This window comes from Porites lutea, chromosome 8 (genome assembly GCF_958299795.1).
Source record: "Porites lutea chromosome 8, jaPorLute2.1, whole genome shotgun sequence".
NCBI lineage: Eukaryota > Metazoa > Cnidaria > Anthozoa > Scleractinia > Poritidae > Porites > Porites lutea.
Genome location: NC_133208.1, coordinates 7,101,372 through 7,119,708, shown reverse-complemented (window position 1 = coordinate 7,119,708; position 18,337 = coordinate 7,101,372). Strand labels below are relative to the sequence as shown.

The window sequence follows — 18,337 nt, the reverse complement described above, 5'->3', positions numbered from 1 at the left end:
TTATTATCCAGCTTGCGATCCTATAACCAATAAAAGTAAAGGGGAGAAAAATAAGTGTAGATCATAATTAATGTCGAACCATGATGAACTTTCATTACTCCCTAAAACAATTCAATTATCTCCAAAATTATTTTCTCAATTATCCCTTACTGGTTCCCTTATCCCTAAGGAAAAGGTCTGAAAGGTTAGTTACATCACATGTCAATGCAAATAAGAAATGCATTATCATTGGCGTATATCATACATCATCTCTGTATATCTGTCTTTAAAGACTATGTCCATCTTCATAAATATAACTAACTGTAAGGAATAGCAATGCAATAAACAAAGGGAGGAAAATAAGAAAAAAAAGGAAAGTTGAAAAAAATGTGTGATTCCATTTCACTCATGGTTCTTATTAAATTTGTTTTGTTTTAGTTTATGATAATTCATTTAAAGTCAAGAATAAAAATAAAAATAAATAAATAAATTCAAACTAAGGAAAATACACTACAGAGTAACTACACCACAGTGTTTACTCAAAAGTTAATACTTACGTTTTGTTGGTTTGTTAGAGTCCAGTGGTGGCTATGGCGTCACTCGCAAGGCGTTTATATTTTCAATTAGCAATAAGGAAGAGCTGGATCCCTTTGTGAGTGAGGTGAGGTGGCCAGACCCGGCAATTTACAGGTGGTCAGGGTATGGTCCAATGTTTGGTCTAGGCATCTACATTGCTAATAATGCCAACAATAACAGCCACTCATACGCACGCCTTGGCTTTTACTACCCTGCTCCTGCTGCAGTACAGGACCCAAACACAATCCTGGCCGGGACTGAGTACTTCTCACCTGATGAGGTGGAGGTATTTTATCTTGACCCTACTCAATAAATATAAAAAGAACCATTTCATTAATTACGGCCATAAAGCATGCAGCTATATTAACATACTTACTACATTAAAAAAATATAATTCCCAATGTATATTTCTCGACAACGTAGAAAATCTTTCTTTCTTTATTTTCTTGATCTTAATTTGTTAAACACGAGACAGGAATATAGTTCTTGCTTATTTAAGTTTTTTTTTTTTACGTCATTTTATTTTTAGTCAAGGAAAGTAAAACTGATAATGAGTTTTGTGATTTCCGTAAATTACTATTTAACTGGAGTAATTAAGCTTTAATTTCATTATAAGTTTAATTGTTTAACCATTTTAAGATTTTAATAAACTAAGGCACATTTTTTCCCAGCCCTAGCCAGCTGTCTGGAAACAGAAAATTTCGACTGAAATTAATGCACTTAAGAACCTCAATGATAACGTGAACCTGCACTGTTATAACAAAAGAAGTCACGTCAGCTTAGGTCAATTTAATAACACTTTTACAACTGCTGTGAAGTATTTTAATAGTTACTTTTAAGATTTGTATTTCTTCTAAGTTTCGTTTTTCTATTACTAGATGAGTCAAGGTTAATTTGGATTTGGTGCGCATAGGCATTTTCCTTTTTTCTATTTTGTAATTTTCAGACTTCTACTTGAAGGTTTGCATAGCTCGCGGATTTACTTAATGCCATTTTAATTAGGAATATTGTTCTCTTGCCATTGTCGGATGTTAGGTTTTCATAGGTGGTCGTGTTTTTCGTGTCACAGCTGACCTTGGTTCATTCATTAGTCTCTTTGAAGTTCCTGTTTGGGTTTGTTAACCAGCGTTTTAATTATTCATCGGTTTGTAGCTTCTTGTAAGTCGCAGTCATGTAGGTTCAGTAATACCAAAACATTACCCACACGGCCGCGGGTTTACCTTGTTTTTATTCCTACGGTCAGTTACCCAAACATGTCCAGCTTTGGCTATAAAAACCGCTACTACGCTTGAACTACTCACTCACCGCCGAGTAAGTATTGAGTAGAGAAGAGGAGTAAGAAGATTAAGATTAAGATTGTTAGCAAAAGTCAAAAACAGTAAAGACCAATGTAAATCAGATTCCTGGTAGGGCATGGCTAAGCGAGCGAGTTGCTCGAACACAACCCCGACTCGCAAATCCCAATGAAAATCTCTTTGCATTACAACTTTAAAGCGCTCCCGGCAACAAATGCAAAATCTGGTTTTGTTCTTTTCACTTTAGCATTCATAAAAGATTTTAGTGAAAGTCAGTCCCGGTGCATGTCTGCCGTGTTTAAGACATTGATATATACATTGACATTCTTTATTTAGACATGCAGTTAAAAATTAAACGCAAGTTTAAAAAAAAAAATTAGTTTTAATTAAATAATCAGTCAAAGGCCTCGACATATCGGCCTTAGTATATTCAAGGCCGAGTTCAATAAAGTTTACTTACTTATGAGAAAGTGTCTACGTGTTTTCTTTTTTTCTTCTTCTTCTTTGTTATCATTAAAAAATGTAAATGCTACAAGCAAGCTTGTTTTTGATTATATATGATCAATCCTCTTTGATAAGCTCGTTTAACGTTCGACTCATGATCACAACGGCAGTCAAACAATTTGTATTATTTTAAACAAAACTGTCTTAAAAGGCCTCGTCCCGGGCCTCGTCAGGGCTATCAATTTAAAAAGCAAAACCCTTTCAATTAGTGCGCATCATTTGAATTCCAAATATAACAGGGGCACCCAACGAGAATATAGTTCAAAACCACTTAAACATAGCATTGTTAAACGTACTTTAGTATTTTTAAAAACGATAGATATAGGCATATTTTTATCCCCTAAAAATTTTTCATCTGTTCGGATTTCCTAGCTGAAAGTCTAGCGATCCGAAAGTTATAGGAATCAAAACTTACCCTTTCGAAAATTTCTGCCAGAAAAAAGGCTCCCGAAAATTTTAGGTGACCTTTTTAAGGTAAAAATCCGTTTAAAATGGGAAATTATACCATTGTTTAGATGTTCGAAAATCCTAGGGGAGGCAGGCAAGCAAGAAATTTACAGCAAATGTTCCGAAAATTCTACATCTCAAATCGTCTTCCGAACAGATATTCTCCGAAAATTGACGTTGGGTGCCCCTGATATAATGGTCCCGAGATTTGTTGTTTAAAACTTCATATTTGGCCTTTTAAACTGTCTCCTGTTGTCTTTTTTGCAACGGATGACAAGGATGGACATGGACTGGCCATGGACGCTAAATAGATTTCTATCTTTATAGTATTTTATCTTTTAAAAGTTTTTGATGGCGTGGACCACATGCAATATTCTCCTGCGAAAGATCTCATACCTGAGTGCTGGTTCGCAAGTTACATGTACCAGGAGCCCATCATGTACCCATCTAACTGATCACAATATCCATGTATTGATCACGCATTTTTACAATGTGGTGATGATATATTACAGTACAGACACATGATGGATGAAGTGGAGACTTGCTTTTCTATTTTTTGTTCAACATGGACGCGATTTTGAAATTGTTTGCGAGTTCGTTTGAAGCAAGTGAAAGCCTTTTAAAAATGGCTTACTAGGAGCTGTTTATAGATAAGAAAAAAAAAGAATAAACCGAGACAAGTTCTTGAACGACTTGAAAATCTAGGACAAATCCTCGAACAGTAAAGCGGTACGAGGCAAGTATGTCGTTGTTTCTTTTCTGCTCATTATGTAAACTATATAGATTCCATGTAACCCTGGGTCTGTTCACTAATATCATAGAAGACGTCAAAATTTGGTTAAAACATCATTGACACACTCGCATGCGGCTCAGTGCAGCTCAGTGCCGCATTTTTGTTTTTGCCACATTTTGAAGTCATCTGGAATTACTGAACAGGCGCACCGCGTACTGCAACATGGAATCTATTCGTTAAATAGTCATTACCCAGGTCATCTGAGCCGTGTAAGCCTGTTCCAGGCGTTCAGTTTCTGTGGACAGCACAAAAAGATGTGAAAAGAAATTAAAAACAGCGTAGGTTGAGCCGAGCAAAGGAAGGTTCCCTCCTCTCTCCACCTCTCCCTCCTTATTTTTTTTCCCAGCTGCTCTGACTTTGTGCCGCATTCCAAATTTTAAACGCCTGGAACAGGCTAGAGCTGAATCGGTCGCTTCATCGATTTATAAACACCTATCCGAGGACTCTCAATCTTCAACACCGGTGCAACGCAGTATTGCTCCGTTACATAAATCGCGCCGAAATCACCGTTTTTATGTTTGAACTAGTAGTACGGTTTTTGTGCCGGCGTCAAATCTATCCGCTACTTTGTGAACATAGCCTTAAGTTCCCTGTTAGCAACGCCAACAAATGCTTCAATCAATCATGCTATTTTATATAGCATGTTGTCAAACTTTCTTGATTGGGTAACTTCTAAAATGCCTGGCAAAACATTCATTTGTCGCCATAGTATATGGGTAATACTCTCGAGAAAAAGTTTCCTTACGGGTGGGGAGGTGGGGGCTCAATAGAGGTACCACAGGACCTTTAGAAAAACACTGACGAGCTGTTTTGCATTTTTCCTTTTTCTCAGAAATACAGTTTCTTTACGTGACCGTTTTCTAGGTGATGTTCTCTTCATTCACCATACCGCGGCATTTTAGTCATTAATTTGAAATTTTTTGTTGTCAGATTCTTGATGTCACCTGTCCCTCTATCGTTATGTTTATGGAACTTTCGGTCAAGCATTTTGACACACAACTGTAAGCCTGGCTCAAGCAGTGAGCTTGATTATTAGCTGGGTTTAACACACAGTTATGGTACTGCAAGTTGCACGTCGGACAACAATCGAAGGAGCAGAACACTAAATGAGGTCTCTTCTCGATTTTAAGTCGTCCAGTTTTCTTACCGAATATGGTGTTGTTTTCAAACCACACAAGCTTTGTGCACCCTTCGGCCCAAATAAACTGACATCATTCATGAATAATTGAGAAAATGTCAGACTAAAACTCTAAATAGAAAAAGGGAAGAACGAGATTTTACCACAAGCAAAGTGAAGCAAATGTAAAGGATGAAAGAGCCATGATTCTTGATAATTTTGGTTAGACTGCGAGCAGTCTCTTATTTTTCTTGTGAGACACAGTACATCGAGAACACGCGTTGGAGGGGGTCGAGGGAGCAGCGAGAAACAAGGGCGGAAGCCCATGTTAAGCAAAGAAAAAATAATTAATTCGCATAATTTTACTTTTTCTCTCGCCGCGCGTGGCTCCGAGGAATGAAGGACGACCGCTCGCGGACTAGAATTTGTTGTAACCCTAAACTGACTTTTTCAGATAAAGATTTCTATATCGTTTCAATATGGCCAAACTTACTCGCGAGTAAGTTGAGATTATTTACTCTTTTGTCTAGCCTTACGTTTTGACCTAAGAAATAACCCAACTGCTACTCATATCGCGTTTCCTCAATAAACAACTTCGCACATCAACATATACGAATACAAACGGCGGTAACTTACCTCTAGTTTGGTGCTGTTAACAGCTGGACAATATTTTCTGCAGTTGCACGATAGAACAGGTGTTGAAATGGTTGTCTGCATAAACACACAGTTAAAACATATAACCCTTAGGCCCGGGGAGAGGAGTACTTTAGGAATTTTTGGGTGGGGATGTGCCGCTGGGACCCTTGAACCCTTAGCCTACACCAGAGCTAGTTCATCTGAATTTTGCTACCCTATACTGGACTAAACTCTTCAAATCCCCCGCCCCTTATCCTAGATATGATCCTGATTTGATTTTTTTTTTACATTTTTTAGTGGCAATTCCCGATTTCCCTATTCTAGGCTAAAATCTTCAACCAATTGATCAGTTTCCTGGCAAATGATACCCTATTCTAGACCCAAACGCTCTGTTATATACTCTATCCCAGAGAAAACTGCTTGAAAACCATTACCCTTCACAGCGGCACATACCTATAGCCCATACATGGCAATACCCTCCCCCCCCCCTCCCTCCACCTCTGTTCCATTGACACATCGTTAAAACCTTGCAATAGTGAAACTACAGGTTCAGTCAAAACCTTTGCAAAATTTGGAAATGCCAAAAGATAAATGTTTTTGGATTCAGACCCGGAATCGAAGTGAAGAAAGCTACCTACAATATATAATGGCATTAATACAACCAACTCGCAACCATTAGACACCTTTTTCGGGCCTGGTAAATAGGGCCGTTCTGATCATTTTGGGTGTTCATTTTCGCTGTTTAGTGCTATTTGCTTGAAAAAGAATAAGACTATTAAGGCAATTTGCACTGGGATAAAATTTAAAAAAAAACTGACAATTTCAGTGCAAACGATTCCAAAGTTGTATTGTGGGTGGCGACTTGTGAAAGCTAATACGGCGGCAACTATTGCACGGAACAGTATCTTACGTTGAAGCCTGACACAGTATTACGGTACGTATTTTTGTTTCTTAATTGACGTGGGAAGCAACTTGCACCATGTTGTATTGTCGACGTTTGTTTATCATAACAAATAGCCGCTCAGAAAACTACAAAGACGTGACGAATCGATCCATGGCTACAAAAGGGCAGCGAAGGGAAATTAGCGACCACTATAAGTTAACTCAACTTGGTGGAATTCTGATCCACTCAAAGTCTTCTAACATAATCATGCGAGTCGAGGGATTTAAATAAAGTATATGGCCGCAAACTATAGCTGCCTCCATGACGGCGAGGAGGAGAACATTCAAAAAGCAATTTGTGGCTATGTGTAGCTATGTGTAGCTATGTGTAGCTATGGGTGGCTGTGTGGATTTGTGGGGCTCAGTGTGTAGCTATGGGTTCTATGTGTTGTTATATGTGGCTAAGTGTCGCTAAGTGTGGCTATGTGTAGCCATGTGTAGCCATGTGTAGGTATAGGTGCAGGCTATGTGGATACGTATGACTGTGTGTAGCTATGGGTGGCTATGTGAGGCTATGTGTGGCAAAGTGTGGCTAAGTGCAGTTCAGGGGTCCCCTGGTGTTGGTACATGTGTAGCCATGTGTAGGTAAGTACTACATGTGAACCGGTCAGCGGTACCTCTCATTACGGCTCAGTCGCTAGGAGCCATTCCATTCCATGGCTAGTGCGATCACCAGCAGATCATTATTAAAAGCTCGCAAAATAAGATATATAGCAAGCCGTGATGAGTATTGTAAGAAGAGATTGGGCGAAATATCAACAGCTGCTTATAACACATCCTTGGAAAACACAAAATACAGGAACAGGTATTGTAATTATTTAATTGATTTGAAGACAAATTCACCTCACAATGTCCGCTGAAATGTGTGCAAAATCAATAATTGCCGTGAAATAAGCTTAAATTCTTTTACCGATCGCGTTGTAGGGGTTTAGAATTATAATTGTTTCGAAACAAAAAATAAGCTTCGGATTTGCCTATATTAAGCTTGCAATGTCCTCTAAATTGTCAGGGTATGAGGATGTTTGGAGACACACTTGGGACGGTTTGTGTATTTTTAGATTTCGATACGCCTCAATATTTAGCCAAATGTAAAAGTCCTAATGCAAAGAGATTTTCCTTAATGGAATTTATATGCATGAGATCAAATTTTAAATACATTTACCCCCCCCCCCCCCCCCCCCAATCCTTTTGCGGTCATGTTGAAACGCAGACCATGCAGACTGCACACTGCAGACTGTGCAGACCGTGCAGACTGTGCAGACTGAGTTTTTTTTTACTTGTACCTTAATTTTCTAGTAAAATTTTTACTATAGTTTTCCGCAGGAGGGAGCACCATCAGGAGGTGCCACGATTATTTAAATTTTTTTAGTAGAAGAAGCTTTTTCAGGTTAAGTGACTTAAAATAAAACCCTTTTCGGCTTCCTACAACGGCTACGAGAAAGACATTTCCTCAATTTCCTTGATTGTTGATGATCGTCTTTGGTTTCACTCTATAATTCAACCGGTGACTTGCCGTCATTTTCTTCTAATCTTACAGATACCGATGTCATCGTTGTTAGCTCGTAAGATTCGGGTAAGACTTTTGTTTATGTTTTTTTTTTTATTCGATTCCCAAGAGTGTCCCTCTGGGCTGGTTTTCACTCAGGGATCGACAATTATTTGCCCCAAGCATTAACGCTAATAAGTGGTAGTGGTTTGAAACCAACAATCTTGTTCGAGTATCGATCATGGTTCTTGTTTATGCAGCTCCAAAACTAAATAGTTCATTAGTAACAAATGTGTTATTTGTACAACTCGAAGATGTGGAGGGGGTTTTAATGCGCGTTGAACTAGATCCCCCGCTGTGTATCTTAGGTATATCTTATCTTATTATCTGGGAGAAGTTTCAAGTCGCTGCCCTTCTTCTCTTAATTCTGACGCTTACGGAACCGCCAAACGCGTGGAAGTCAGAAATATATTTATTTTTAGGTAGATATACCGTTGATTTATGTACACATTTTAAAACAAGGCCCATCTCAAACGTCTTAGTTTGATATCCGGAGCTAACAACGATGACATCGGTATCTGTAAGATTTAAAAAAATGACGGCAAGTCACCGTTTGAATTACAGAGTGAAACCAAAGACGATCATCAACAATCAAGGAAATTGAGGAACAGTCAGTATAAAAAACGGACTGTGGACTGTGTACTACGGACTGCGGACTGGGTATAAAATATGGACTAGGGGCACGATCCATTCAACCAAAATTCCAACCGGTCCGACCGGGAAAATTGGTCCACCTCAAAAGATGGACCCGTTTTTTCGAAACTTTTCCAGTTGGACCGAACCGATCCATTGAGATTTGGACCGAAATTTCCGGAAATTTTGGTTGAATGGATCGCGCCCTAGGTATAAAAGGCGGACCGGAAAATATGGACTGGGTATAAAACACGGACTAGGTATAAAACGCGGACTGCAGACTGGGTATAAAATAGAAATTCTTGGTGGAGGTTCTCTGAATCAAGAGCCTGACAAAAATGCGATTTTCTACACCCATTTTAGACATGGTCTCGGTCTCTAACAGTCATGAAAGGGGTCAGGACCCGGGGTTACTCTCTTATGTAAGCCATATAGGTATTTGCCGCCCTAAAGGGTAGGGTTTTTGGGCCGTTTTGGTGGTCTGAAAACACTTTGAGTATTTTGGTTTGGAATCGAGTATGGTTTTCGAGGAAACTACAGAGGCGTACATGTACGAATGTATTTATTGTTTTCAATTCTAAATGAATGAGAATGAAATAGAAATATGCAAATTTGAAATGCATTTGAAAAATTTTTTGTTTGCGCTCTAATCTATAATATATAATGATGACATAATTTCTGCCTAATCAGGCCTAGCCTGTTCCAAGCTTTGAGATAGTTGGGTCCACTGAATTGAGAAAGCGCGAAAATAAAACAGGAGGAAACTGGGTAGTCTCCTCTTTATCTGAGTGCCTGGAACAGGCTAAATTAGGCCAGGTCTCAAAATGGGTATGGATTTTAGAGATCAGGTCTGAAAACGGGTGTGGAAAACTGGACATAACCAGGCATAACTCCACCAAAAAATTCCTAGGAGTACCCCCTTCCGAGGTTCAGGAGCAGGGTGTAAATCATGTCATCATAATCATCGCATAGAAAATAACGTTGGGTTGGATGATTCATTTCGGATATTATTCACGTATAGGTGAGTAATCCTTCCCCCCTAAATACTACTTTTTTACCTCACGGAATGCCCCTATATTGACCTTTTCGTCTGAGTTCTTCATTAATTTTCCTCATATTCCCAATGCTTTATTTGAAACGGAATAGAGGCATCTTTAAGAATTTTACTCTGACTCGGCTAACACCAATACTATTCTTTTTATTCGGTGCTTCTCCGATTGGTTCTCTTCTAACTCCTTCTTTTGATAAAATTCAGAGTTTAATTTCAGTTGCCTTGAATAGCAGCATAACCTTCCTTGTGCGTGCAGTATTCTTTACTTCTCCACATGAGGAGAATATAGACTGCGTGACCAGCTTACTGAATGTTTTTGTGTAAGGCAAGGAGCTGGAACTACTGTTTTATGCAAGCCCGCTTTCCGTTTCTCTCAGTTTTACCTTTCTAAAGCTGTTTTTATAAACATAATACGCAGTCCGCATTTTATACCTAGTCCGTGTGTTATACTCAGTCTGTGGTCTGCATTTTATACCTAGTCCGTGTTTTATACCCAGTCCGCAGTCCGTGGTCCGCAGTCCGCAGTCCGTGTTTTATACTGACTGAATTGAGGAAATGTCTCTCTCGTAGCCGTTGTATGAAGCCGAAAAGGGTTTTATTTTAAGTTACATAACCTGAAAAAGCTTCTTCTACTAAAAAAAAATAAAAATAAACGTGGCATGGCAGGATGAAACTAGTAAATACTGGTGTTACCCTCCTCCAACGTGCTCGCTCTTGCGTGAAAGCGGCACAGCTAAAAGCACGCGCAACTGCTTTTACATCTGCCGGTAAACATGAGCCCGTGATTTTCTCATTTCCTACCCATGACCCTTGCAGGTACACATCAGTGCACATATGATAGTGATGCACAGTGCACATAATGAGAGGAAGCAGGAAACTTTAGTAAAAGTTTTACTAGAAAATTAAGGTATAAGTAAAAAAAATAACACTCAGTCTGCACAGTCTGCACGGTCTGCACAGTCTGCAGTCTGCAGTCTACAGTATGCATGGTCTGCATTTCAACATGACTGATCCTTTTGGACGCAAGCCAAGTCATGAGCAGTCATCACATTAACAGCATGCAAAGTTTCGCGGATACTGATGATATAATTGTTTGCCAGCCTTAGTACAACTATAAAAAATTAATTAATTAATGTGTTTCTGGGTCACCCTCCGAGCTTCATAGTAAAAAGTGCTAGACAGTTATAATACGGGACTTTTTTATTTGTTTGCTTGCTTTTTTAATTTACTTTTTTATTATTTCTTTTTTTTTTTTTTTTTAAATGAGGGGTCCAGGAAGCGGGTGGGGGGTGGGGGGTTAAGTTTCAGGTTTGGTCTACACCCTAAATGTATTTGTAGATAGGAATTTTTCTTTTGTGTCCCCGATTAGCTTCTTAGCTAACTGTTCTGACAATTTAATAAAGTACATGTATTAAGTCATACATGCAAACTCTCCTGGATTATCTAGGAGTCTCCAGGATATGGCACTGATCTCCCACTCTCCTGTGCGGGTCGCTTTCTGTGCCTTAGTTTGAGATTTAGCCCATTTTTCCCTCGAAACTTGAATTTTTCTTATTCGCAGGACGGTTTCTGGGGCATCTTTGCACGTATTTGATAGTCACTCGCAAAGATTATTTCTAGCAACAAAATGATGATTGTGAATTTTGATAGTATGTACTTCATGTAAGACTTCATATATGATGTCCTAAGTCATTCCCATTGGGGGCTGGGTCAATTTGTCGGGGGGGGGGGGGGGGGGTATAAAAAAGGGAGTCTCCAGATTTTAGATCTCCAGGGGTTGGCATCCCTGCTAAGTACAGTAAAATGCTGCAAAGAAGAACCTAGGATTTAAGAACCTGCTGGCAGAAATTTGTCATTTTAATACTCCAAAATATAAGAACCAGTTTAGCCAAGAAAAATCAACAGGTTCTTATATGTGGCGTTAGACTACATTAAATTTTCATAAACATTTTGACCAAAAGTCTGGTTTTAATATGGGAAAATTACATTACAGTACTGAAAATATCATGTAAAATGCAACAACAACCTAGTTTTGTTAGATTTTTGGTAAATAAATGCCTATTATGAAGGACAAATACCATATATAGCAATATTTCTTGTAATCTCAACAACAGTATCCTTCTTCATAAAAATTTAAAGAACCTAATTAAGAACCTATTTAGCCTAAACTTCCAATAAGTACAATGTACTCCAAACAATAAGAATCTATTTTGCCAAACTTCAAAAAATATAGCTTCTTATTTGCGGCATTTCACTGTATGTATGTATGTATGTATGTATTTTGTATGTATGTAAAATACACTCACCTTTAATTTTGTCTGATGTCATGGACTATTTAAACTGTTACAACTCAGTTCATGATTGAAAGGACTGAAAGAATGGCACATTCAGGAAGTGATCTCAGGCTGTTTAGTCCAAGTTGACTTTCAATTGTTCTCAGGGCATTTTTCACTTGTCAGATCTGGCCGGCGGGACCATTACCGCACCAGTCACTGGAAAATTAAAATGAAATACGCTTTGTTCAGAAGTTTTTTTTGTTGTTGTCGTTGTTTTTTTTGGAAAAACTATATCCTCCATGCACACTAGTTAGGATTTGCGGATCTGGCTGGATAGTTTGGATTAAATGTGAAATTCTCATTATTAATGTCGGGAATCAACTGGATGGTCAGTTGTGACAATTGTAAAGCGCTTTAAGTCAGGTGTGAAAAGATTCAAATATTCCTTCCCCAATCAAAAGACTTGATCACCACAAGGCAAACAATATCAATTTATTGAATCCTTACTGTATGCCCTGTTTTATGAAAACAGATGATTATAAAAGCGGTTCAGAGAGAAAATATTGTACATTATATCTGTGAAATTCACCTGGACTTTTTTCAAGACACCTAATACAATATGCATTTCTTGTTTCTGTCATCCAGGATTACACTATAAATGGTATTAAGTTAAAGGTGTGGCTATGCAGGACTAAGCGGAGTGCAATTCAGTGAGTACATATAAATATCATGTGAGTGAGTTAGGACTACTGATTAGAGATTATGAGCCTGATTACCCCTGAATTGTGCTCTACCAATTTTAAGCTAGCAAGGCAACAGGGAGCTCAGGTTAATTATCAATTATTGAATGAGGCTGAGTATCATCACCCTCCTCGACCTCCATAATTCTTCAGATGATATGAAAGCTGAATACAATAGTTATTTTATTATTCATTCAATTTAATTCTTAGAAGTTTAAAAACAAACTAAAGCATGCTTACCTCCCATTGATGTTAAGTTCATTTTCGATATTGCACGTTAATCGGCAAGTTTAGGAGTTAAGGGATTGTTCAGCTATGCAAACAAATAACAGTTGTTGTCCTTCAAGTTGTCTTCTTGTTGTTCTTGCTATGTTTTTAGCCAATAGTTTGCCTATTTCTTGCTGGTGGAATGATGTTCCTCCATTTTTGTTCTCACTACAAAAACAAGTTTACTGAACCTCCTCCCTAGGTCTTCTTGGTTAACGGTTCAATAATCTGCAACTTTGCTGCACTCTTGAGGGAGCAAGGGTGGCGCAGTGGTGAGAGCACTCGCCTCCCATCAATGTGGCCCGGGTTCGAATCCTAACGTCTACGCCATATGTGGGTTGAGTTAGTTATTGGTTCTCTCCGTTGCTCCGAGAGGTTTTTCTCCGGGTACTCCAGTTTTCCCCTCTCCTTAAAAACCAACACTTTCAAATTCCAATTCGATCTGGAACGCACGGACACGTTTCAATGAGTTCTTATGAACTCCTTAGTGATCCATGGGTAAACAAATTACAAATTTTACAATCAGTTCAATAATGGGAAAATTCTTCCAAATTTGGTCGACAGTAGCTGGTTATGATGAATTATGCCTGTGAATGAATGTAATAATTCATGTTATAACCCGTTCAAGGATGAAGATGAAATCATGAAAAATGAAACTCAGCAATTTGTACTGCAGGATATAAAGAATTGCATGGAAAGATGTTTTTGCTTTCTCACTATTGATCAGAGTGTTATGAAATACATAACGTGTATTTAAACCCCTTCCCTGCTTGCTGGTACTCTCAAATCTGTTAATACAGACACTGAGGGGGCCAGTACTGTATTTATTAACAAGGTGTCCATATTAAGTAGGTTGAAAGAGATAATGTAAGGGTAAGGACTGTCTCTCCCCGGGACAAAGCAAACTGTTTTAATGAGCAGTCTTCATTAACTAGGTGTACAAAAAACGGGGTTTGACTGCATGTATATAAGGGGATGATGCTCTTGGCTGAAAGATTGTCTTTAATTTCACAGTTGCACTATATACCTATAGAGTATAGCTATAGAGTGCAGTTCGGAAACAACCATCCAAAAATGTGCATGTGGCAAAATGCTTAATGCGTATGTGCAATTTGTGCATACGCGTCTGCGTTTGAGTGTACGCACCTTACATAAATGTTATCTTCCAACAGCATGACTCAAACATTTGAAGAAGCATCTGTAAATGACTCTTCAGCTAAATGTTTTCACATCAGGTTATAAGTTCGAGCATCTTTTTCTTTAAAACTGAAGAAGAATGTATGTATATTGGAAAGTAAACCAATTTCTCCAGCTGGTCTGATCACAAGAAATGCTGATGTCATAAATTTATAAAGCACAATTAAGTGTCAGTCATTTGGCTATGGTGAAGTTAGCTAGGAACCTTGGCTGTGTCACTTTGACTTATAAACATTCACAGAAAATATTTCCCAAAGAGTGGATAGATATTTAATAGGAAGATTTAAACTTTCCATCATGGATACCCAACATTTTACATCTTTGACAAAACATGAGTGTATAAACAATAATTGTCGACATGGATTAAGTTGACTATGCATGTAAATTATTTACAGGCAAGTTAGTTCGTGTCAGAGTCAAAATAGAATGTGTAAGATATTTCATTTCAAAATACTTGCCTCTTAATCAATAGTTGTCTCTGCTAGTGTGGTTTTGTGTCTGCTCCTTGTAAAATCAAGATCTACATTTACAATTATATAACTATAATAAATAGGGACAAAAGTGCAGGGCATCTCCAGAAATGGAATTTCTTTGCAACCTAGTGTTTTATTTATTTTTATTTATTTTGATTGCTTGACTGACAAGCACTAGAAAAAAAGTGTAAACAACTTGATGCTTATATCTACAAATTTTTGTAATTATTAACACTTACAATAATTAACTAATTCATTCTTAGGTTTCACAGTATCCTTTTTATAATTTACTGCAGTTTAATCATACTGTACAAGTATCTTTCTTTTGTTGTTTATTGTTGCTCATAAAATAGTAAGATTTTTGTTACAAACACAGAGATTTTGTTATCTCTGCATCCCGCGTCCCTGACGCATAAAAATCTCCAAAGATGCAAAATAAATCAAAGATCGGTTGATCGATCTGAAGATGTGTTCTTGTAGAATATCCTGTTCATGCGATTTCTGTGGAAGGTATTATGGCTGTTGTTAAACTAGGCTTATTTCATTTAGCCTTTGTTGTGCATTAAAATAGAAGGACTCTAAATAAATTTCAGTATACTGTACTTGTAATACAGAGTTTTGGAGTCTGTCTTCAGATTAACTGTCTGCAGTTTTTAACATAAAGGCAGAAGCATTTTCAATTTACGACTCATTGTTTTTTGAAGTGGGACTTATTGGTACTGGCATGGACTGGGACTCATGATTTTTCACAAGATGAGTCCCAGGACTCACCATACCTATTTGTAGCAAAATCACTACAAACAATTTGAGAGCAATTTTCTACAAAGGACTTTCCAATTGTACCGTAGTTTCTTAGTGAGATTCTCATAACAGAAAGATTAAAGGAGCTAGGCTACACTATTTGCTAACTAAATTGTTAAAACCTAAAATATGTTTTTGCATCAATTGAATTCCAAAAAAAATGGTCCAGTTTTGTTATGCGAGACTATATTAATTAGTTTATCCTGTTGTCTAGCTACGAATGGCAAGGATGGACGTGTATTAAAACTTGAAAAAGCTGGGCCAACTTTTTCAAGTTTTAATGTTATAATGCCTGCAAAAATTACCATAAAAGTTATATTATGGTTTAAATTAGTGCTCCCTGATGAAAATTTTGTTTGGATTTCTTCTTTTAAGTTCTAAAGAAGCATTTGTTGTATGGGTAAAGGGACTAAGTTCTGACGTAGCACAAAATAATTAACCTACAGTCTATACCACAATATCCTGATGACAAAAATGCATATTCTGGTACTTGAACCAGAAAACAAGTTTGATCTGATAAATTATTGAGAATGCTATAGTTTTGGGGTTGAACTGGGGTCTAACTATTATGGGATCGAGACTTTGAGCTGCCATTGTAACATGCAGAACCAATGAAAGTTGAGCATTTCAGCCTCCTATAAGATCATTAAGTTTAAGCACTTGCCTCAATGGTAGCCAACTAAGTTGCCAATGTACTGAGTGTAACCTAGGGAAGAGTATCAATTCTACCCTGGGACTGGGGGTTGGGGAACTTTCCTCACATCACTGCAGCTTGCATTCAGGGGGCTTGACGGGAATCCTTCCCCTTACACATTTACTTCTGTGAACTCTGATGCCATCTCCTCTTAGTACATTTGTATCCCAGATGTATGCAAGTTACAGCTAGAGTCTGCTTAAACTTGATGATCTTATGGAGTAATAGGAGACTGTATAGTCTAATGTGAATTAACTTGCATGTACAGGGTGCAAGGAAAGTAAGTTTTACAGCTTGCCATTAGTTTGGCCTATAGCATGCACTATCCCACTCAGCAAAGGTCATTTCAACTAGCCCCAAATATGTTTTGGTGAGCTGCATTGATTACACAGTTCTTAGACTGTAATTTGAATTCCTCAAAAAACTGCACTAGTACATCAGTCAAGTTAAGAATGAAATTCAGTAGCCCAATAGCAAAATCCACTAGCCCTGGGCTATTGGACACTCTTTCTTTTTGCATGCTGCTTGTACTGTAGCATGTTCATGGAATGCATAATGTTATAGCAGCTATTGTCTGAATGGTAATAATTTCTGTTATTCACAACACTTTCATGTCAAATCTTATGCTAATCCACCTCTCCCCCATTTTTTTTGTCTCTCCATTCCGGTAGAATGTGGCTGGACCAAACTGTGCATGAGCAACTTGAAAGAAGGTAAATAGGTGATTATCTAATGTGTTTATGTACAGTGTAAAAATACAGAGGAAGTGGCAATTGACTGGGTTGATGAAGCTGTATGCCACCAAGGCCTTATAAAACTGTTCATTTCGCTACTCTATTTTAGACAAGAGATCCCCCAACCCCTTACTCTGTTCAGAGGCACATACCCATGCATTTAAGCATTGCATCCCCTTCTCACACACAATCATGTACACTGCACTCTCCTAAAGTTTACACCCTGTTCAAACCAACACACTGTTTGAGAGGCCAAATAGCAAAATTATGTCTGTTTAAGACTCTAAACCCCCAAAACCAAACCCTGTTCAGTGGTGATACCCATTATTAGGCCAAATAAGGGAGCACTTCCCCTTGGGCTGCAATTAGACAGACGAGTGTAACTCTTCATTGCTTTTTTTCCCTTAGGTGTCCTTGTTTCTGCCAGAGATGTCATCACCCAGCAATTTGCTGAGCGAAGCGGCACAAATCATGACAGCTCGTATGGGAGTGGTTGGACTAGTTATTAGCCCTGTGCTAAGATTATGATATCTTACACTGGAAAGGATTGTCCCTGGGGCTGTAAAAACTGCCGGCTTTAAAAAGATGCTGCTGGATCAGAGTCTCTTTGCTCCTCTTATGATATGCTTCTTTTTCATAGTGTGAGAGACACTTGCTTGAAAACGAACGCAGGAAATTAATGAGATGCTTCGGAATGCTACATACAGACACTCATGATCACAGATTACAAGATCTTGCTCCTTGCACAGACTCTGAATTTTACGTTTGTTCCCATTCAGCACCGTGTTTATTTTGTCCAAATTGTAGCAATATTTTGGAATGCATACCTGTCATGGATGGCTAACTAGCCATAACCTGATGCTGCAGCCTTAACTGTCAAGGACCCTTTGGAGCTGGTGCAGTGATGTGACTCACAGCACCTTCTGTATAGTTAGTTGATTCAGTAGAGCTGGTCAACCAGAAGTTTATCGTTTAACTATAATGTCAATATTTCCAATGCAATTACACTGTAAATACTAATATTGTTGTGATAACAATACTATATAAAATTATTAACAATTCAACGACACAAGTTATACAAAAGTGGTGTTTGAAATATTGGAATCACATTCTGATCAGACATTGATTGAGGTTGAGGATAAAAATTCACATCTACAGACAATCCTTCAACTAATTCAGTTCTATTAAAAAAAAAAATCATAGTGTACCATATTTATTCGATTAACCGCCCTGGGCGCTTATTAAATTTTTGGACTTTGAGAGTAGGCGCTTATTCGAGGTGGGCGCTTATTCGAGGCTGGGCGCTTATTAAATTTTCAACATTTTCAGCAAGTGTAGTACGTTAATTTATTTTGCAACAAAACAATTAATGGTAATAACAAAACGCGAAGATTTAACAAAGCAAGGTTTCTGTAAAATACTCTGAAGAAATTTCCGTCTTCGGGGAAGTCTCTTATTAAAACTTATTCAAATTTTTTTTTTTTGGGGGGGGGGGTTGGGGGGAAAGTGGGTGAGGTGGGGGTGAGTGCTTTATTGAGTTTGAATGGGATTGGGGGAAGGTGGGGTGGGGTGGGGTGGGCTCTTATTCGAGGCTGGACGCTTATTAACTTTTTCTGCCTTTAGGATGGGGCATTTA

At 38.2% G+C, this 18,337-nt stretch overlaps 1 protein-coding gene and 1 pseudogene across 1 annotated transcript in view; both read left to right on the top strand.

Moving 5' to 3' along the window:
• The window catches only part of LOC140946539 (uncharacterized), a 31,774-nt gene extending 30,848 nt beyond the window's left edge, over nt 1-926 (top strand). The window contains exon 4 of the mRNA XM_073395668.1: nt 555-926. Within this exon, the coding sequence (XP_073251769.1) occupies nt 555-868 (314 nt within the window). The 3' untranslated portion in view covers nt 869-926. The remainder of the gene's footprint in view (nt 1-554) is intronic.
• Nucleotides 927-6,940: 6,014 nt separating this feature from the next.
• On the top strand, nt 6,941-18,163 carry LOC140946913 (mitochondrial inner membrane protein Mpv17-like; annotated as a pseudogene).
• Nucleotides 18,164-18,337: the final 174 nt, after the last annotated feature.